At 40.0% G+C, this 22,968-nt stretch overlaps 2 protein-coding genes across 10 annotated transcripts in view; one reads left to right on the forward strand and one right to left on the reverse strand.

Moving 5' to 3' along the window:
• The window catches only part of nrxn2b (neurexin 2b), a 786,445-nt gene that overhangs the window by 756,758 nt on the left and 6,719 nt on the right, over window positions 1-22,968 (forward strand). For all 9 annotated transcript variants that reach the window (XM_052140149.1, XM_052140185.1, XM_052140162.1 and 6 more), the window contains 2 exons: window positions 10,298-10,620; window positions 12,589-12,667. In XM_052140149.1, coding sequence (XP_051996109.1) covers window positions 10,298-10,620; window positions 12,589-12,667 — 402 coding nt within the window. The remainder of the gene's footprint in view (window positions 1-10,297; window positions 10,621-12,588; window positions 12,668-22,968) is intronic.
• The window catches only part of LOC127653517 (mitogen-activated protein kinase kinase kinase 11), a 359,883-nt gene that overhangs the window by 270,024 nt on the left and 66,891 nt on the right, over window positions 1-22,968 (reverse strand). The window lies entirely within an intron of this gene.

Consider the following 22,968-nt stretch of genomic DNA (forward strand, 5'->3'; position numbering starts at 1 on the left):
GTGTTAATTAGTCTTGATAAGTGTATATGTCAATGTTCTCAGCTGTTAAATATTTATACTGATAATTAATTCGTTTTGAAGGTCATTTAGAGTTTGTGGAGAATGCAATGAAAACAGTCTCCCTCCTGGACATAAATCCCTGAAATATTCAGATCTGTAGATGTTTAATGTCTTTAAATGGGTCTGCACTTCTCTAGAGTATTAACCTTACCAATAACCTCCACATAACCTTCCCTTAACCTCCAAACAACACTCAGAACTGTTGTGAAATGTCCCTCCCTGATAGAAACTCATTCACAACAGTTCAATCTAAACTCTTTAACCGTTAAAGGGACTCTATCACATCTGGAGTTTGATGTCGTTGTTGTCAAAATTGATTCCGACTTTAACCCTTTGAGTCCAGAATGTCACAACTTCCTGTCCCACGTCCGTTTCCTGTTTTTGACGCTGTTGTAATAATCCATTTCCTGTTCGCACCCACCCCACTCTCACCCAACTATTAAAGCCAGATGTTATGTTCTTTGAGCTTTCACCAGCCAGCACAGATTCAGCTTCAAATACACTAAAGAAGGTGCCGTAGCATTAATCTGTTACACAGATATACATTATGGGTGAAAACATTAGTTTGTGATATAAAAAGCCAATTTATGGGCAATATGGACTATTTTAAAGTTCAACATGTAACTTATCTTTTAGACAAGAAGTCATAACAGCATAGCAGATGTTTTAACTCAGAAATAAATGGCACATAAACTGAAGCGGATATAAGAGGAATATTCCGGGTTCAATATAACTTGAGCTGTATCAACAGTATCTGTAAAATAATATAGATATAACATAAACTTATTGTATCTTGTCCCTCAGTTTGTAAAAACAAATACAAATTGTGTTTTCTGTAACAATCTTACAGTAGAAGTTTATTGGGCAAGTGTACCAGATACATTTGGTGGCTAGCATATTAGCGGTGATTTCCTTATTGGCGCTCCCGTCTTTCAGACCGATCTCATCATTGGTGATCAGCACACTGGTGCCAATAATCAAAACAACAACACCCCCCCACATGATCAATGGAAAATTGCAAATTCTTCACACTGTACCCCCCCCCCCAATGTTCAAGCCAAATCTGTGCCACAGCCTGGACCCAAACTTCTCAAGTAGCTGCTGGGCAATGTGTCAATGACACATGCCATGTTTCGTGATGATACGCCAGTGCATATGTAAAATATAGCATTTTACAACAAAATTTGAAAAAGCTGATGCCTAATATGAATGAAATAGGATCATTCAGTGGCTGGCGTATTGGTAACTTGCTCAACGATTTTGCTATCAGCACATTGGCACCCCCTTCCCCAGCTGATGGCATCCTAGGTGACAACCTAGTTTCCCTATGCCTAGAAACGGCCCTGCCAGGATGGTTTGGTCCATCAAAAAGCTTTTCTAGCCCATGGGCTTTATCATCCATAGAAGATCTGAGCAGAATTTGGTGCAAATATAATGAACACTTTAAGAGTTTGAAAAAGAATTAAATTGTGGACAGGACGCATTGCCCACCTTGGCAAAAATGGTCTCCCTGTACTTGGCACAAACAAGTATTGTAAAGAACCCAGTCTCGGGACAATAGGCAAAAATAATCAACATTTCTTTAAGCATTCTTGAATATTTTTTACCTCTAGTTGGCAGTGTCCCCAAACTTTTCAAGTAGCTGTAGGGCATGGTGCCAATGACACATGCTATGCTTTGTAAAGATACGCTAAGCCACAAAATTTGAAATAGCTGACGCCTAATATGTACGATATAGGATACTAATGAAATTGCCACCAAATGGCTGGTGTATTGGTGGTGATTCCGTTATTGGTGCTCCTGTCTGTCAGAGTGATCTCATTGTTAGTGATCCCATTGGGATTGGCGCATTGGCGCCCCTCTCCCCAGCTGATGCCTAGTTCGCCAATGCCTAGAAACAGCCCTGCATGAACGGTTTGGTCCATCAAAAAGCTTTTAATAGCTCATGAACTTTATCATCTTTCAAAGATTTAAGGAAAATTTGGTGCAAATCCAATCAATGCTGTAAGAGTTTGAAAAAGCAGATTTTTCAAAAAAATTTATTAACATTTTGGAAAATCTTTTCAGTGGAAATTGTAACCGTTGTTTCCGGTATGAGCCAAGGAATCAGAAGGAAAATAAGTTTTGTTTCTAGGGCATTTGCTTTAAAAGTTATAGGCATAAACATAAGTGCACAATTGAACTGTTGGTGGCGCTAGAGGGTTTTGGTTAAAGGCTCCAAATTTGCCACAAGGAATATTTAGACTGTCCCTTACCAGTGTGCCAAATTTCACAATGTTTTACCATATAATTCTGTGGTCTGCCATAGACTCCCAGTCAGAGGAAGAATAATAACAGAAGAACACTATTAGATATAATAGAAGTTTATATATAAGATAATAAATAAAGTTACCAGGTTTACCACATTTACATTGTCAAGACATTGATGGTAAATAATTTTATCACACTAGTCTCGTGTAAACAAACACAAAATGTAAGTTTTGTGGCTATATTTCGAAACAGTTTGTTCTGGTGTCTTGCCCCAATGACTCAATACATGAATTTTGCATGTTGTATTGAAACTGAGGGACGAGCTGAAATAATTTATTTGGGAATCAACAACATGTTTCACATGTCAATAGGGCTTAAACTGTATCGAAGGGGGAACAGAGTGGCAGAAGTGTGAATGTGATGCAGTCTGTAGGGGACGATCTGTCATTCAAAGGGTTAAAAGTGCTGTCGGCTTTTATGAACAAGGCAACTTGAATTTATTTAAGCAGAATGAACCCCCCAACTTAATATCGACCTCGACGTTTCTCTAAACCCTGAGGGCCATCCGTCGTTTTCCTTCAGCCAATCAGAGTTGAGTTTCATACGATATTGAAGCCCTCAGTCATAAACCTGTTTCTAAACGGACTTAACTCACGAGACTGTCAGAAATCTGTTAAAGTATCATGAATAAGTGTGAGGAAGCATCTAATCTTCTCGAATTCTCCCCTGACCCACCCAATCACTCTTCCCCGAGAAACTCAGAGGGTTAAACTGACAAATGAACTTGTGTTCAATGAAACCGATTTTTGCGTAATTGGATGAGTAAATGTTCAACTCGTTGGAGAGCATTACGGTCCCTTTAACGTTTCCTTGTACATGTCTGTGAGTTTGTGAATATAATTGAACATGAAATGTATGTTTGATGTATGTATGATACGCTGTATCTATTGACTGTGTCGGTTGTTGTTCGACTGTATTATGATTATTGTGAATTCAGTTTGGACTATTTCGTTATTTTTAGGAAACATGAAATCAAAATGTACATGGTAACTTTATTGCCTCATTATCTGATTGGATGATGTAAGACGTGCCCTACATTATTTTCTCATTAAATATTCCGTTTCACCTGTTAATATCCCCCAAAGTGTTGACTTTAATAAGAATAGTCCAGACTGCACATGTTTGCTGGGTCCTTCACACATCCGAACATCCCGGCAGCCAGAGTTTTCCAGGATTATATGGGATAAAGGCATGAAATGTGCATAAAACGGCGGGTACAGAGGGGTCACATGGTCCGTCAGCGAGTGGGAATATTCCTGTCATCGCTGGTTTAGATCTAATGCCAGACTACAGAAAAGCACAACTCTTAAAATCATTGGTGAGCTGCGATTTCTACTCCATATCAGCTCTGTGTGTGTCTCTCTCTCGCTCTCAGATGTCGAGTTCGATCAAACAGAACGTTCTAGAGGTGTGATGGTGCCGCTGTTATAAATGCAGAATGGCAGCTCTTCCATACGGCTCAATGAAGAGGAAAAACGAGTGTTTAACAGCTCAATTGCCGTTTCTTTTCTTTCCGTCTCATTCATCACACTATAAACATCTCCAGTATCTGTCCTACTCTCCATCTCAATGTTTTTATTTTAAAGACAGACAGGCCGAGAGAAAGACAGGCAGAGATTACTATTAGCTGCGGTGAATCGATTTCTATGGGTTATTTATGTCGGTTTGTGAGGAAACTCCACAGCCGGGAATATAACCACACAAATGTGTTTGTCGCAGCTACATCACAGAAGTTCAGCTCTGTTTGAACACTGATTCACTTTTAAACGACTCCAGAGAGAAAAACAACATCTCTCTCTTTAAGAAAGCCCAAACTCTCTAGAAAGCAAATTTATTTCTCCACACGCTCGGCCTCCCTCAAACTCACTGACAACACCATTTATCCTCCAGGATCCCAGAATAACACATAAACATAATGCACGCTTGATATGAATTACAATATCACTGCAAAGACTGGACACACTCGTGTTTCCCACAATCTTACTCAAACATGTCTGTTATTGGTGATCATTGTCTCCTGTGCATTTACGGAAGGTAAATCCAAAACAACCTTCATTCGTCTGTTCTTGTTTATTCTTTTGTTTGTTTAATTGTTTTGTTTTTGTTCATTCGTCTGTTCTTGTTTATTCTTTTGTTTGTTAATTGTTTTGTTTTTGTTCATTCGTCTGTTCCTGTTTATTCTTTTGTTTGTTTAATTGTTTTGTTTTTGTTCATTCATCTGTTCCTGTTTATTCTTTTGTTTGTTTAATTGTTTTGTTTTTGTTCATTCATCTGTTCCTGTTTATTCTTTTGTTTGTTTAATTGTTTTGTTTTTGTTCATTCATCTGTTCCTGTTTATTCTTTTGTTTGTTTAATTGTTTTGTTTTTTGTTCAATCGTCTGTTCCTGTTTATTCTTTTGTTTGTTTAATTGTTTTGTTTTTGTTCATTCATCTGTTCCTGTTTATTCTTTTGTTTGTTTAATTGTTTTGTTTTTGTTCAATCGTCTGTTCCTGTTTATTCTTTTGTTTGTTTAATTGTTTTGTTTTTGTTCATTCATCTGTTCCTGTTTATTCTTTTGTTTGTTTAATTGTTTTGTTTTTGTTCATTCGTCTGTTCTTGTTTATTCTTTTGTTTGTTTAATTGTTTTGTTTTTGTTCATTCGTCTGTTCCTGTTTATTCTTTTGTTTGTTTAATTGTTTTGTTTTTGTTCATTCATCTGTTCCTGTTTATTCTTTTGTTTGTTTAATTGTTTTGTTTTTGTTCATTCATCTGTTCCTGTTTATTCTTTTGTTTGTTTAATTGTTTTGTTTTTGTTCATTCATCGTCTGTTCCTGTTTATTCTTTTGTTTGTTTAATTGTTTTGTTTTTTGTTCAATCGTCTGTTCCTGTTTATTCTTTTGTTTGTTTAATTGTTTTGTTTTTGTTCATTCATCTGTTCCTGTTTATTCTTTTGTTTGTTTAATTGTTTTGTTTTTGTTCAATCGTCTGTTCCTGTTTATTCTTTTGTTTGTTTAATTGTTTTGTTTTTGTTCATTCATCTGTTCCTGTTTATTCTTTTGTTTGTTTAATTGTTTTGTTTTTGTTCATTCATCTGTTCCTGTTTATTCTTTTGTTTGTTTAATTGTTTTGTTTTTGTTCAATCGTCTGTTCCTGTTTATTCTTTTGTTTGTTTAATTGTTTTGTTTTTGTTCAATCGTCTGTTCCTGTTTATTCTTTTGTTTGTTAATTGTTTTGTTTTTGTTCATTCGTCTGTTCTTGTTTATTCTTTTGTTTGTTTAATTGTTTTGTTTTTGTTCATTCGTCTGTTCTTGTTTATTCTTTTTGTTTTTGTTTTAATTGTTTTTGTTTTTTGTTCATTCATCTGTTCCTGTTTATTCTTTTGTTTGTTTAATTATTTTGTTTTTGTTCATTCATCTGTTCTTGTTTATTCTTTTGTTTGTTTAATTGTTTTGTTTTTGTTCATTCGTCTGTTCTTGTTTATTCTTTTGTTTGTTTAATTGTTTTGTTTTTGTTCATTCATCTGTTCTTGTTTATTCTTTTGTTTGTTTAATTGTTTTGTTTTTGTTCATTCGTCTGTTCTTGTTTATTCTTTTGTTTAATTGTTTCGTTTCAGTTCATTCGTCTGTTCTTGTTTATTCTTTTGTTTTTGTTCATTCACCCATTTGTTTGGATGGTTGTATCTCATAGAATATAGATTGAGATTAGTCGAGCGATCTGAACTCTACATTAGTGTCTGAAGAATCGTTTGGCACTTCTCATAGGGATCGTTCTGTTCCTCAGTTTCTTCAGTCGTCCTGTTCTAGAATGAGTGAATAATCGCTCTCTCTCATGTGTTCAGTTTCGTCTCTGCTCACAGTCTCAAACAGCTCTGTGTTATTTTCCTCTGAGTCAATCAAGTGTATCTTGACTCGAATCATTCTATCTCACACTCACATTATTCTCTTCTATCAGCGTAATGAATGAGAGCGATTTCTGCCATATTTATCGCTGGATCTGTGCAGCTGTGAAGAGTTTAGGATTTAATTATTCTGTTTTTCTCTGTCATAAGACATTTCTGACAGGAGGTTCAGACGTCCAGCATTGAACCAGTGTTGAAGAACTGCTCTTTTGTTTGTTCATTCAATTCACTGTTTGTATTTTAATTTGTTCTTCTATTCGTTCTTTTTTGTTAGTTTGTTCTTTGTTTCATGCATTCATTCTTTAGTTTTAATGTTTGTTTGCTCATTCTTTTGTTTATTCTTTCTTTAATTAGTTTATTCTTTTGTTTGCTTGTTCTTTTGTTAATACTTGAAATCTTTTTTATCTGATTTTTGTTCTATAATTATTGTAGTTTGTTTCTTTGTTCTTTTGTTTATTGTTTCTTTAGTTTGATAATTTAACAATTTTGAACCCTTTTGTATTTTCGGCTTGTTGTAACCTGAGTTTATATTTCATCACAAGATATGCATTGAGATATATCAAACATTATCAAACTATTATTTCTCAAAGTTTAACATTTTAAATTGATTTGAAGTGTCAGTTTTTGCGGTCAATGTCAATATGCTGCAATCAAACATGACCATGATGTTACAAAACATAGAATAAAATGTTGAGTGTGTGTGTGTGTGTGTGTTTGAGTGTGTGTGTGTGAGTGTATGAGTGTATGAGTGTGTGTGTGTGTGTGTGTGTGTGTTTGAGTGTGTGTGTGTGTGTGTGTGTGTGTGTGTGTGTGAGTGTATGAGTGTGTGTGTGTGTGTTTGAGTGTGTGTGTGTGTGTTTGAGTGTGTGTGTGTGTGTTTGAGTGTATGAGTGTGTGTGTGTGTGTTTGAGTGTATGAGTGTGTGTGTGTGTGTTTGAGTGTGTGTGTGTGTGTTTGAGTGTATGAGTGTGTGTGTGTGTGTTTGAGTGTGTGTGTGTGTGTGTGTGTGTGTGTGTGAGTGTATGAGTGTGTGTGTGTGTGTTTGAGTGTGTGTGTGTGTGTGTGTGTGTGTTTGAGTGTGTGTGTGTGAGTGTATGAGTGTATGAGTGTGTGTGTGTGTGTTTGAGTGTGTGTGTGTGTGTTTGAGTGTATGAGTGTGTGTGTGTGTGTTTGAGTGTGTGTGTGTGTGTGTGTGTGTGTGTGAGTGTATGAGTGTGTGTGTGTGTGTTTGAGTGTGTGTGTGTGTGTGTTTGAGTGTATGAGTGTGTGTGTGTGTGTTTGAGTGTGTGTGTGTGTGTGTGTGTGTGTGTGAGTGTATGAGTGTGTGTGTGTGTGTTTGAGTGTGTGTGTGTGAGTGTATGAGTGTGTGTGTGTGTGTGTTGTGTGTGTGTGTGTGTGTGTGTGTGTGTGTGTGTGTGTGTGTGAGTGTATGAGTGTGTGTGTGTGTGTTTGAGTGTATGAGTGTGTGTGTGTGTGTTTGAGTGTGTGTGTGTGTGTGTGTGTGTGTGTGTGTATGAGTGTGTGTGTGTGTGTTTGAGTGTATGAGTGTGTGTGTGTGTGTTTGAGTGTGTGTGTGTGTGTGTGAGTGTATGAGTGTGTGTGTGTGTGTTTGAGTGTGTGTGTGTGTGTGAGTGTGTGTGTGTGTGAGTGAGTGTATGTGTGTGAGTGTGTGTGAGTGAGTGTATGTGTGTGTGTTTGAGTGTATGTGTGTGTGTGTTTGAGTGTATGTGTGTGTGTGTGTGTGTGTGTAGTGTGTGTGTGTATGTGTGTGAGTGTGTTTGAGTGTGTGTGTGTGTGTGTGTGTGTGTGTGAGTGTGTGTGTGTGTGTGTGTGTGTGTGTGTGTGTGTGTGTGTGTGTGAGTGTGTGTGAGTGTGTGTGTGTGTTTGAGTGTGTGTGTGTGTGTGTGTGTGTGTGTGAGTGTGTGTGTGTGAGTGAGTGTATGTGTGTGAGTGTATGTGTGTGTGTTTGAGTGTATGTGTGTGTGTGTTTGAGTGTATGTGTGTGTGTGTGTGTGTGTGTAGTGTGTGTGTGTATGTGTGTGAGTGTGTTTGAGTGTGTGTGTGTGTGTGAGTGTGTGTGTGAGTGTGTGTGTGAGTGTGTGTGTGTGTGTGTGTGTGTGTGTGTGTAGTGTGTGTGTGTGTGTGAGTGTGTGTGTGTGTGTGTTTGAGTGTGTATGTGTGTGTGTGTGTGTGTGTGTGTGTGTGTGTTTGAGTGTATGTGTGCGTGTGAGTGTGTGTGTGTGTGTGTGTGTGTTTGAGTGTGTGTGTGTGTGTGTGTGTTTGAGTGTATGTGTGTGTGTGTGTGTGTGAGTGTGTGTGTGTGTGTGTGAGTGTGTGTGTGTGTGTGTGTGTGTGTTTGAGTGTGTGTGTGTGTGTGTGTGTGTGTGAGTGTGTGTGTGTGAGTGTGTGTGTGTGTGTGTCAGTGTGTGTGTTTGAGTGTGTGTGTGTGTGTGTGTTTGAGTGTGTGTGCGAGTGTGTGTGTATGTGTGCGTGTGTGTGTGTTTGTGTGTGTGTGTTTGAGTGTATGTGTGTGTGTGTGTATGTGTGCGTGTGTGTGTGTGTGTGAGTGTATGTGTGCGTGTGAGTGTATGTGTGCGTGTGTGTGTGTTTGTGTGCGTGTGTGTGTGTTTGAGTGTATGTGTGTGTGTGTGTGTGTGTGTATGTGTGTGTGTGCGTGTGTGTGTGTGTGTGTTTGAGTGTATGTGTGTGTGTGTGTGCGTGTGTGTGTGTGAGTGTATGTGTGCGTGTGAGTGTATGTGTGTGTGTGTGTGTGTGTGTGTGTGTGTGTGTTTGAGTGTATGTGTGTGTGTGTGCGTGTGTGTGTGTGTGTGTGTTTGAGTGTATGTGTGTGTGTGTGCGTGTGTGTGTGAGTGTATGTGTGCGTGTGAGTGTATGTGTGCGTGTGTGTGTGTTTGTGTGTGTGTGTGTGTGTTTGAGTGTATGTGTGTGTATGTGTGTGTGTGCGTGTGTGCATGCTGTCATCAGCTGGAAAACAACAGATGACTTGTATTGCAACAATAATAAACAAAAGATGGCTGTAGGGCGCCACTTTCTGATGCCCTGGTTCTGGTTTTTTTATTTTTTACCACCACTTGTACTGCTCAGATAAAGGAAACAATATTTATTCTACATTTTATGGAAATGCAGGATTTTATTACTGAAGAACACGAAAAGAATTCGAAAATATTCACAGAGTTCAAGATGTGTGATGGACCTGTTGTTGTTGTTGTTGTTTGTATTCTTCTTGCTTTTTTCAGTTCTTTGATATTTTCTTCTTACTGATCCATCATCATCAGACCCTTACAGACTCATTTCTTTTGTTCTTTAGTTCACATATTATTTTAGTTTATTTGTTCTTTCTCTCCTCACTGTTCTAGCTTCATCATGTGTCTCTCTCAGAATGACAGCTGTAGATTGAGGATTATTATCATTTTAGAGGAGCATTATCAAAATAATCTGTTACTGTCACCCACAGCAGCTCTTACAGGCCTTGACTCACAATACTGTTAGAAATGTGCTCCAAACACACGTTAGATCTGTTCCAAACTCAGTGCGCTGCCTTTAAATTGTCCTAAATCGATCTCTAATGAGTCCATGTCAGTTTGGATGCTCCCTGAGAAGGTAGCTGCCTGTATAGACAGTATACATCAAGGCAGCTCACTACAGCTCACTATAGAGAGAACGGGTCTGTATATTTACTGATAAAGCTCCTCCCATCATGTCTCTTTCATTCTGCTCTGTCCATCTTTATCTCTCATGCTCTCTGAGACGTCCACATGCTTCAAAGGTCATTTCTGTCCCACGTGTCGTCTCTATGGCGATGATGATGATGGTATGAGTGAGAAAAAGGAAAACAATCAAACTGACAAATGCAAAGAATATTAAATGAGTAACATTTGTCATGGATGACTTTGTCCACCTGTCACATGACCGGCAGCCATATTGGCTCACATATCCCACAGTTTTAAAGCCAAAATGGCTACCAAACACTAAAATCCAGAGTCTAATTTTGCTCCCCCTTATCTTTCTTTCCTCCGATGTCTCTGCAGGTCGTCAGCTGACGATATTTAACAGCCAGGCGTTCATTAAGGTGGGCGGCGGCGAGAAGGGTCGTAATTTCCAGGGTCAGATCTCAGGTCTGTATTATAACGGCCTGCAGGTGCTGAAGCTGTCAGCAGAGGGCGACCCCAACGTTCAGGTGCAGGGTAACCTGCGTTTGGTGGGTGACGTGCTGTCTGTCATGTCCACTGACACCACGTCCACCACGCCGCTCGCCGACATGTCCACCACCATCATAGAGACCACCACGACCATGGCGACCACCACCACACGCAAACAACGCTCGCCAACGCTGAAAGACAGTGTCACACAGGTGTGTATGAATTAAAACAGTAAGTATAAATTATTATAAACAAGTCTCTATCGTGCGCATACCTTCATATAACATGTAACAGTTGCAGATTTTAAACGTTCATGAACTGTGTAGAACACTTTCCCCATATACTTCGAGGTGGCTGTGGCTCAGGTGGTAGAGCGGGTCGGCCGCTAATCACAGGGTTGGCGGGTCGATTCCCGGCCTGCATGACTCCACATGCCGAAGTGTCCTTGGGCAAGACCAAGTTGCTCCCAATGGCAGACTAGCGCCTTACATGCAGCTCTGACATCATTGGTGTGTGAATGTGTGAATGAGACACAGTGTAAAGCGCTCTGAATACCGCTAAAGTTAAAGAAGCGCTATATAAGCGCAGAAGACTTTCATTGTAATTTCATTACTGGAAAAGCATTGCTGATCATTTTTAGAAACTAGGATTTTTAGGTGTCTTAGTTCCTGCCTGAGCATCCAATGTCCTACGAATATTTTTTATCGGTGTAATTTTTTTTTCTCCAAATTTTTTTTTTATCTATTTTTCTCTCAAAATGTATTTTCTCTCAATTTATTTTTTTCCTCAACTTTAATTCTATAAAATTTTTCTACAAAAACTTTTCCTCTATTTCTTTCTCAATTTTTTGTTTCTCTCAAAAAACTTTTTTCAAAATGTTTTTACATTTTTTTTCTCAATTTTTTCTCATTTGCTTTCTCTCAATAATTATTTTCTCTCAAAAAGCTTTTTATTTTTTCTCTCATTTATTTTTAAATGTTTTAGGTGTCTTAGTACCTGCCTGAGCCCACAATGTCCTTCAAATATTTTTTAGCTCTGTAATTTTTTCTAAAAAAAATGTTTTCTCTATTTTTAACTCCATTTTGTTTTCTCTAATTTATTTTCTCGCAATTTTTTTCTAAAAAAAAAAAATTCTCCCAACATTATTTTCAAACAGCTTTCCTGAATTCTTCCCTCCATCAGAGCGAGATGATTATTAGTTTGTATGTGTGTGTTTATATATGAATCCACATGTGACTAACAGAGAGTAGTTTCAAGTTTTATCAAGTTTAATAGTCTGAAACTGGAGGAAGAGACATTTAAATGTCGAGTCACCTTTAGCCGAGTGTACACCGCTGCCGTGGAGAATATGAACCCATTAACATTTAGAAAGCAAGAGGCTTCTTTCTCCGCAGGGAATTGTTTCCCAGATCAGATTTGAGTCTGTAATATTTTGCATTCACTCGTTAAGAGATTCAACGGTTAGACGAGCAAATAAAATGGATTTGTACAGATTTAAATGCGCCTCAATGTCATGTTGACTTACAGGAAACACACGAAACTTCAATGTCCAAATTATTAAACATCACTTTAATAACCAAACAAACACACTAATTACAGAACAGCCAGCTCGTTTCCTGCGGCAAGTAAAGCAACATGAACTGTTTTCATGGACACACTCTCTGGTTTAACCTGGATTCATTCTGGAAATGACAAATGAGGATTTCTTCTGCTATAAATCAGTGTAGAGCCGGAGGAGAATTTCTCAACATGATTTAAACCAGTCGGAGAAATTCATCAACATCCCTTTCTGTCAACCAATCACAGCCTTTTCCTGATCCTACAATCCGAGGGGACCCCGATGGGGGATTTTCCTAATTAATATCTTCATCTTCTGACCATATTGTTAGGGCAGCATGATTTTGACAAAAGAGTAATCGTCCTGTGAAAGCCCTAAACCAGTCTTACTCCCTTCCTGAACCTATTTCCTACAAATCTGTCTTTTACTGTCTGATTGTTTTTTCTTAAACATATTTTCCCTCTATTGATGGAAATATATAGATTAGATTTTCTTTAAGTGCAGTTTAGGGCTTCCACAATGTCCCTCCATACTGTGATTGCAACTAATGTCATATGAATTATTCTAAATACAATTGCAATGATATTCTCTGTGTGTTTCTTGATGTTTTCTTCTTTACTAGAATACTGATGATCTGTTAGTGGCATCGGCTGAATGTCCCAGTGATGATGAAGATCTTGAGGAGTGTGAACCTGGAAACGGTGAGTCAATCGGGCTGTCTGTGTGTGTTTAAATGTGTACACACACACACACACACACACACACACGTTCAGTATCAGTCCCCGTGTGCAGCTGTGATTGGCCAAAACATGTCAGGTTACAGACTGAGTCCAAATGAAGCCTCTGTGTTGCTAGTTTACTTTGTAGTTCTTGATTTACGTGTGTATCTTGTTTGATCATGATTTATCTTTCAATAACTTCAATAATGATGATGTCGTTTTCACAGTTAAACACGATTGCATGTTAATATTACAACTGTCAAATATTGAATCGTGATTAATCGCAATATCTTTATAAACATGAGTGGACAAAATATTCTTCATCCAGGTGTTATTTTCAACACAACTCGATTCAACACAACTCGATTCAATTCAACACAACTCAATTCAACACAACTCGATTCAATTCAACACAACTCGATTCAATTCCACACAACTCGATTCAATTCAACACAACTCGATTCAATTCAACACAACTCGATTCAATTCAACACAACTCGATTCAACACAACTCGATTCAATTCAACACAACTCGATTCAATTCAACACAACTCGATTCAACACAACTCGATTCAACACAACTCAATTCAATTCAACACAACTCGATTCAACACAACTCGATTCAATTCAGCACAACTTGATTCAACACAACTCGATTCAACACAACTCAATTCAATTCAACACAACTCGATTCAACACAACTCGATTCAACACAACTCAATTCAATTCAACACAACTCGATTCAACACAACTCGATTCAATTCAACACAACTTGATTCAACACAACTCAATTCAATTCAACACAACTCGATTCAACACAACTCGATTCAATTCAGCACAACTCGATTCAACACAACTCGATTCAATTCAACACAACTCGATTCAATTCAGCACAACTCGATTCAACACAACTCGATTCAATTCAACACAACTCAATTAAATTCAACTTGATTCAATTCAACACAAATCAATTCAACACAACTCGATTCAATTCAGCACAACTCGATTCAATTCAACACAACTCGATTCAATTCAACACAACTTGATTCAATTCAACACAACTCGATTCAATTCAACACAACTCGATTCAATTCAACACAACTTGATTCAATTCAACACAGCTCGATTCAACACAGCTCAATTCAATTCAACACAACTCGATTCAACACAACTCGATTCAATTCAACATAGCTCGATTCAACACAACTCAATTCAACACAACTTGATTCAATTCAACACAATTCGATTCAACACAACTCGATTCAAATCAACACAACTTGATTCAATTCAACACAACTCGATTCAACACAACTCGATTCAATTCAACACAACTCGATTCAATTCAACACAGCTCGATTCAACACAACTCAATTCAACACAACTCAATTCAACACAACTCAATTCAACACAACTCGATTCAACACAACTCGATTCAACACAACACATTTCAACACAACTCGATTCAACACAACTCGATTCAACACAACTCGATTCAACACAACTCGATTCAACACAACTCGATTCAACACAACTCAATTCAACACAACTCGATTCAACACAACTCAATTCAACACAGCTCGATTCAACACAACTGCATTGCATTTGAGCTGCAGAGTTTCTTTCTCCTCATCTGATCCCAGCAGGTTCATTAATCTGTCCTCCTTAAACTCCCCTAATGACGACATTTACTGACCACTCACTCATTTATAATGAGCTCAAACTACACAAAAGCATGTGACCATCAGATTATTATACATATCATTTTTTTTGTGTGTGTTTTCACTCGCATCAGCCTATGTTGTTAGTGGATAATGTTTAGCATATAAAATTTTTCACATTTTGGAGTCTGGGTATCTCTGCGAGGATTGGCGCTGACTACCACCCCTGGAGTCGTGAGTCGAATCCAGGGTGTGCTGACTGACAGCCAGGCCTCCTAAGTAACCATATTGGAATGGTTGCTTGGGAGGGTAGAGTCACATGGGGTAACCTCCTTGTGGTCACGATATAGTGGTTATCGCTCTTGATGGGGCACATGGTTAATAGTGCACGGAGATCACAGGGAATAGTGTGAGCCTCCACTTGTGCTGAGTCTCCGCGGTAACGCGCCCAGCAAGCCACGTTATAAGAGGCGCGGGGTGAATGTCTCAGAAGCAGAGGCAACTGAGATTTGTCCTCCACCCGGATTGAGGTGAACAACTGCACCACCACGTGAGCATTGGGGAATTGGGCCAAATTGGGGAGAAAATACAAAAACATAAAATTAAAATGAGTCAAATAGAAAAGCATGTGGCTCAATAGTGCCGATACTTTACAGAGTCGTGATGAGTGCAGACGGTAGATAGAAATTCAGATCAGTAGCTTTTCAAACACAGTTGTAAATATTTGAAGTCAACCAATAGTGGGTTTTGCCGATACGATAACTAGGGTTGGAAAACCGATAGTGGATATATCGGCCGATAGTTTTCAAAATTCATATTATGGATGAAAACTTGCCACTCGATGTAAAATAGTGCAAAATTAACATTTCATCATAATGATTATTTTGTAACAGATTTGACATTGTGCTTTCCCCAGCTATACTTAATAAATTATTCACTAGTGCTGCAACAACTAATCGATAAAATCGATAATGAAATCCTCGATTAGTTGGATATTTTAGGCAAGCACGGAGAAGCTCTGTCAGTAACTTCACTTTGCAGCCTTAGTGATAAATGAAAAATGGCAGAGACCAGCTGAAATGGAAAAAACATGACCTAAGTTGACCAGCACACAAGATCACTTTATCAACACTTCAAAGAAGATCAGAATAAGAATACAGTTTGATGTGTTACTGCGTCAGGTCCATTGACAGCGTGTTGTTTGATGTGTTTCAGAGTTGTTCCTCTCCAGCACATAACTTATATTTTACTGCTACATTTGCTGTTTTATAAGTTGTATACTTGAACAAGTGGCTGCGTCGAGTATAAACCAGGCTTTGAACAAGCGAGCTCGTGCATTCACATCAATCAAACCAATCGCAATGAAGAAAGACATTTGGGTTAAACTCGTGCAACATCATACCTCGATTTCATTTTCAATGTAATCAATTGAGCAGCTTTCATGGATATCACACTGATGTCTCTGAGGTCAAAGTGTGCCCGTTTTAGATTGTTTCTCCTCATCACTCCATCCCTGATGAATCATTTTACACATTAATGAACAGTACTTTTGATTAAGTTTTAAAAGTAAAGGAAATGGACTGTTTTGCATATGTCCTGAAAGTAATAATAATAAATTCACACTTAACTATTCATGATTCATGCTTTGCTCAAAGATTTGTTAGAGTTGGGAATTCAGTACCGTAAACCGAACCAAATACTGGGGGGGTAATCGCTAATCAGCTAAACCTAATCAGCACGTTGTTGATCACCTGAATGGAACAAATCGGACGCTCCATAACCCCCCGAAAATCAAAGCTCATCGGATCTATGAATTATAGGGATACAGACTGTATTGAATGCAGAATTTGGTGCATTTATAGAAGTTAGTCACAGTGTCTCTGCGCATCTACACCACTAGTGTCTTTAATTATTAAATGTGCAGTTCAGTCACACCTGTCAACACCCAGATGGTCAACTTCAAAAGGAAATGAGTTTAGCAATAGACAACTCCAATCTTCCCTGCGGCACAACAGCGTCAGATTTCCACAGAGTTCATTACGACTTGCATCTGTGTGTGAATGTAAACATGTAAGTTCCTGACAGGCACGAGGATGCTGGTCTAATTACCTAATTAATCTGGCATTTATGGGGCTTTACAGATGAATTCTCTTTTTTAATTGAGTTGAAACAACAGGAGTCTCTTTCTTCTCCTCACATTACCTCAGCAGTGCTAGTAACACACAATACTGAAGTGGAAAAACTGTGTTTTATTTTCTAACCACCTGCAGTCCAGTTTAATCAGATATCTGTGCTGGTATAACATCAGCTTGTTCTGCTGTATCACAAGCGTCTGTTCACCTGACGCAGTTATTGTAAAAGCAGGCGTTAAACTGAACAGAGATGTTTGAGTAACAGACACATATTCTATTGATCGTGGCGCAGTAATTAATCAAATCATGTACAGTAGAATAGTGTTATTATCAGTCATATTTCCAGACAAGCGGTGTAGTTGAGTGCACATTCATCATGTTCATCAGAGGTAATTGCAATGTCTCATTGATGGCGCCGAGTATGGCTGCTGCGTTGCGAGCTCCGTTACAACACTGCGGTTTATTGTTTGCTTTGTTTACAGTTCTTTGTTTTTTTGTCTTGGATGTTGTCTGCCTTATTGTTTACGACAGACAAACGCTTTTGGACATTGGTTCTACAATTACACATCGAAAACCGGACTTCAAATTCCTTAATGCCGACCCGCTGTTTACAAACACGCCGGCGGAGCCCTTTGTCTGGGCTGCTCGGCCGCGGAAACGCAGAAGGAAAAGAGAAAAAAGAGCCGGCGTTCTCATCAGAGTAAGACGTCGTGCAAATCGACCCCCGCTACCCAGTATACTACTGGCAAATGTTCAGTCTCTGGACAACAAGCTCTGCGAGCTGAGAGCGCGGATCTCATTCCAACGAGAGACGAGAGATTGCTGTGTTATCTGCCTTACAGAAACCTGGCTGGCTGCGGAGATTCCAGACTCGGCCATCGAAATCACGGGCTTCTCCGTGCACCAAGCGGACAGAGCGAAAGACCTCTCCGGTAAAAGCAGAGGTGGTGGTGTATGTTTTATGATCAACAAATCATGGTGTGATCAGAGGAACGTACATTTCATCAAGTCTTTCTGCTCCCCTGATCTGGAATATCTCATGCTTCTGTGTCGACCATTCTGGCTACCGAGGGAATTCACAGCGGTCATCATCACAGCTGTGTACATCCCCCCACAAGCCGACACAGACCGGGCACTCAGGGAACTGTATGGGAGTATAAGTGAGCAGGAAACCGTGCACCCTGAGGCTGCGTTCATTGTTGCCGGGGACTTTAACAAAGCCAACTTCAAAACAATCGCTCCAAAATACCACCAACACATCAGCTTCAACACTCGAGGGGACCGGGTTTTAGATCATTGTTACTCTCCTTTCCGGGAAGGCTACAAATCCCTCCCCCGCCCCCCATTTGGCAAATCGGACCATTCTTCCGTTCTACTTCTACCTGCTTACAGGCAGAAACTAAAACGGGAAGCACCCACCCTCAGAACGATCCAGTGCTGGTCGGACCAATCAGACTCTGCGCTACAAGACTGTTTTGATCACGCGGACTGGGAGATGTTCCGGTCCGCCTCTGATGACGACATCGAGGTTTACGCTGACAGCGTAACGTGTTTCATCAGGAAGTGCGTAGAGGACATTGTTCAAAACTATACGGATATACCCCAACCAGAAACCATGGGTTAACGGCGATGTTCGCGCGGCACTCACTGCGCGGACCTCCGCTTTTAATTCTTCTAACACGGAGGAGCGTAAACAAGCCAGTTATGCCCTCCGTAACACTATCAGTACAGCCAAACGCCAGTACAGGCACAAACTTGAAGGTCAGTTCAACACCACTGACTCCAGAAGTATGTGGCAGGGAATTAACACAATCACGGACTACAAACGGAATAAAGTCTCCGCCATGAACACCGCTGCATCTCTCCCGGACGAACTTAATACATTTTATGCTCATTTTGAGGACAATAAGAGTATTCGCGGCTGACGCTACAGAGGTTGGTTCACTCTCCGTCTCTGTTGGGGATGTAACCCGATCCTTCCGACGGGTGAACATCCGTAAAGCCGCGGGTCCAGACGGCATTCCGGGCCGCGTTATCAGAGCGTGCGCGAATCAACTGGCTGGTGTTTTTACGGACATTTTCAATCTGTCCCTCTCCCTGTCTGTAGTCCCCACATGCTTCAAAACATCAACCATTGTGCCTGTACCGAAGCAAGCTATAATCACATGCTTAAATGACTGGCGTCCTGTTGCTCTGACCCCCATCATCAGCAAATGCTTCGAGAGGTTAATCAGAGATTACATCTGCTCTGTTCTGCCCGCCTCTTTGGACCCATTGCAGTTTGCCTACCGCAACAACCGCTCCACTGATGATGCCATTGCATCTACACTACACACTGCTCTCTATGTGAGAATGCTGTTTGTAGACTACAGCTCAGCATTCAACACCATAGTGCCCTCCAAGCTTGATGAGAAACTCCAGGCTCTGGGCTTAAACAGCTCGCTGTGCAGCTGGATCCTGGATTTCCTGTCAGGCAGACGTCAGGTGGTTAGAATGGGCAGCAACACCTCGTCATCACTGACCCTCAACACTGGAGCCCTGCAGGGCTGTGCTCTCAGCCCACTCCTGTATTCCCTGTACACACATGACTGTGTGGCAACACATAGCTCCAATGCCATCATTAAGTTTGCTGACGATACAACGGTGGTAGGTCTGATCAGTGACAATGATGAAAGAGCCTACAGAGAGGAGGTGCACACTCTGACACGCTGGTGTCAGGAGCACAACCTCTCCCTCAACGTCAGTAAAACCAAGGAGCTTGTAGTGGACTTCAGGAAGAAAGATGGAGAACACAGCCCCATCACCATCAATGGAGCACCGGTGGAGAGAGTCAGCAGCTTCAAGTTCCTCGGTGTCCACATCACTGAGGAACTCACATGGTCCGTCCACACTGTGGCCGTTGTGAAGAAGGCTCACCAGCGCCTCTTCTTCCTGAGACGGCTGAGGAAGTTTGGAATGAACCACCACATCCTCACACGGTTCTACAGCAGCACTGTAGAGAGCATCCTGACTGGCTGCATCACCGCCTGGTACGGCAATAGCACCGCCCACAACTGCAAAGCCCTGCAAAGGGTGGTGCGAACTGCCAGACACATCATCGGAGGTGAGCTTCCCTCCCTCCAGGACATATATACCAGGCGGTGTGTGAAAAAATTTCGGAGGATCATCAGAGACTCCAGCCACCCGAGTCATGGGCTGCTCTCACTGCTACCATCAGGCAGGCGGTATCGCAGCATCAGGACCCGCACCAGCCGATTACATGACAGCTTCTTCCCCCAAGCAGTCAGACTGTTGAACAATTGATCTCTCACATCAATATACATCAGCACTGCACTTTATTAATCTTATATCTCACACTGGACTGTCAACATATTCTCCTCAATATACTACTTCATATACATATATATATATATATTTCATATACTCCTTACTTGTTGTATTGTATATTGTGTATTCTATATTGTGTGTATTGTATATAATTATCGTGTTGTGTATGTGTACATTTGATATGTAAATTGTTTTGTGTAAGTATGTTGTTTATTGTAATTGGTATATGTCTCGTCACTGTCATGACTGCCATGTTGCTCGGAACTGCACACAAGAATTTCACCTACTGTTGCACTTGTGTACATGGTAGTGTGACAATAAAGTGATTTGATTTGATTTGAATTGAGGTGTGTATCTCTCTCACAACCCTCACGCAAGATGAAGAGTTGTGTAAATGGTGTTCAGCACAATTAATTTTCCTTTCGAATGGTTAGCTTCAATTAAAAATCCTAATTGAAGTTAGTTTAAAAATCCTGCCATTGGGAGCAACTTGGGATTCAGTGTCTTGCCCAAGGACACTTCAGCATGTGGAGACGTGTGGGCCGGGAATCAAACCACCAATCCTGTGATTAGTGGCCGACCCGCTCTATTACCTGAGACACAGCCAAATTGTCCCGGTTGCTAGGGAGGGTAGAGTCACATGGGGTAACCTCCTCGTGGTCACTATAATGTGGTTCTCGCTCTCGGTGGGGCGTGTGGTGAGTTGTGCATGGATGCCGCAGAGAATAGTGTGAAGCCTCCACACGTGCTACATCTCCATGGTAACACGCTCAACAAGTCACTTGATAAGATGCGCGGATTGACGGTCTCAAACGTGGAGGCAATTGAGATTCGTCCTCCACCACCCGGATTGAGGCGAGTCACTACACCACCACGAGGACTTAGAGCACATTGGGAATTGGGCGTTACAAATTGGGGAAAAACATTTTTAAATGAGAAATTCTATTCAATGTAGCCTTTAGCATCGTATAGAAAGCTACAAATAATATATTTTCTGCCTGATTCCATGTACAGAATCCAAAAACGATCAGAAAAAGCTGTGGTTGTGCACTCTGTGGGGTTTTGAACAAGTTTGGAGCAGCAGAAATCAGTGTTGTAGTTTAGAGACCATATTTTTACGGTCTTGGTCTTGTCATGGACTCGGGAGCATTTGGACTTGAACAAGTGTAGACTTGGACTTTACCCCAAGACCAGACGAGACCCTCCAAAAATGAACCATGAGCACTTCGTCTTATCTAAAAACAACTAAATCTCAACATGTGTCCCATATTTCTGTTGGCCGTGTAGAATCAGAATTAGTGATGCCCGTTTCACAAAAGAATGAAGGATGGACTTTTAACTATAAACAATCCTGAAATACTCCAGCGACTTGGTTCTGTTACAGCGCTCTATATGCTAGTAATTAACAAATTAAGCTTTTTAGCCTCACCAGGTAAATCTATAGTTCGCCATTAACCGATAGGTTCAAAAAGCAACTATCGGCACCGATTTATTGATCTACCTCTAACAAGGACATGTTCAGTCTGAACCCTCACTTGTTTTTAGAGATGCTGTAGCCATTAGTTACATGACTGCTTCACATACTGAAGAAAATAAAAAACACTTCTCTCAATGTCATCAGAATTGAACCGTTTGGTGTTGTTTTTGCAACCTTGAGGTTTCTCTGCGTACCCCGAGATCAAATCATCAGCGGGTTTAGCAGGAATGCTTACTTGCAATGAATAGAATAATACACAGGCGCTGGTAGACTATATTGCCATGTGAAGCCACTTATTGTTGGCACCTTGCACCTTTAATTACTGACATGTTGTTAACACTGACATATCGTAATTGTAATAGGCTACAATTGTGTTCACTTAACCTAGAATGTGGCATTTATTTCAGTTTTATTCTTGACTGGTAATATTGTTTAACCAACATAAGCTTAGAAAATAATATACTGTATGAGGGATAAATTGAGTTGTTTACACTGTACATTTAACACATCGATTAAAATATAAGAGTCTTGTCTCAGACTCGATCTCTTCGACTACAACACTGGCAGATTAACTTGGTCAATTCCATATTAACCGTGTGTAAATTATCATGTGTAGCTTTATGCTAATCTAAAATGCTACTGTTGTTCTAGCCTTTAGATGCACCTTTTACCAGGCATCGTTATATTTTATTGAGCTGAACACGCTCAAAACGAGATGATTGTGGACTTTAGGAGGAACACCCCAACACTGACCACCCTCACCATTCTAAACAGCACTGTGGCAGCAGTGGAGTCATTCAGGTTCCTGGGCACTACCATCTCACAGGACCTGAAGTGGAAGACACACATTGACTCCATTGTGAAAAAGAGGTTGTACTTCCTTTGCCAGCTGAGGAATTTCAACCTGCCACAGGTGCGGCTGATACAGTTCTCCTCAGCAGTCACTGAGTCTGTCCTCTGCACTTCAATCAGTCAATCATTCTGCACGTTCTCATAGTGTTGCAGCTGCAGCGAATTATTGAGGCTTAATGCCATTTTTACGCCGTGTTGTTCATAACAGTTGTCAGTTGAGGGCGCTGTTTCACTGATGTTGTTTTTAATGAACATTTCTGGTCGTGTTGGTCTCAATTAAACTCATGTTGTTGTCTTTGGAGTTTGGGGTTTTGGAAAGAGGGGGCGTGGCTAATCCAACGGCTCAGTCTCGTGGAAGTAGAACGGCTGAAATCACTTACAGCACCTTTAATAAAGTGACAGTAATGATTATTTAGTTACTGATACTTTAAATTGAGTATTTGCTGAATAAAAGCATCTTGTGCTTGATTAAATGTTTGCATATTATTTTATTGAAAACGCATGTTGAAATCCATGTATTATATATGATACAACAGAGGTTTGCATTATATCTCTCAATCAGCATCACATTTACATTCATGCACAGCACAAAAACAATCACAGAGCTTTGAAAATTCTGACAAATTCACTTTATAAGATATATTTAAAGTGTGAACTAATATTTCTGTGTATTTTCATATATGCAAGCCTATGACCGAGCTCATTAAAGATCTCATAAATTTACATTACAAGCTATTATGATGTCATCTTACCTAATGAGAATTCGTTTTTTTCCCAGTAAAAATATCTTAAAATCCCTAAAATAAGATCAGTTTATTTAAGCAACACTACATAAGA

The sequence above is a fragment of the Xyrauchen texanus genome, chromosome 2 (genome assembly GCF_025860055.1).
Source record: "Xyrauchen texanus isolate HMW12.3.18 chromosome 2, RBS_HiC_50CHRs, whole genome shotgun sequence".
NCBI classification, from domain to species: Eukaryota; Metazoa; Chordata; class Actinopteri; order Cypriniformes; family Catostomidae; genus Xyrauchen; species Xyrauchen texanus.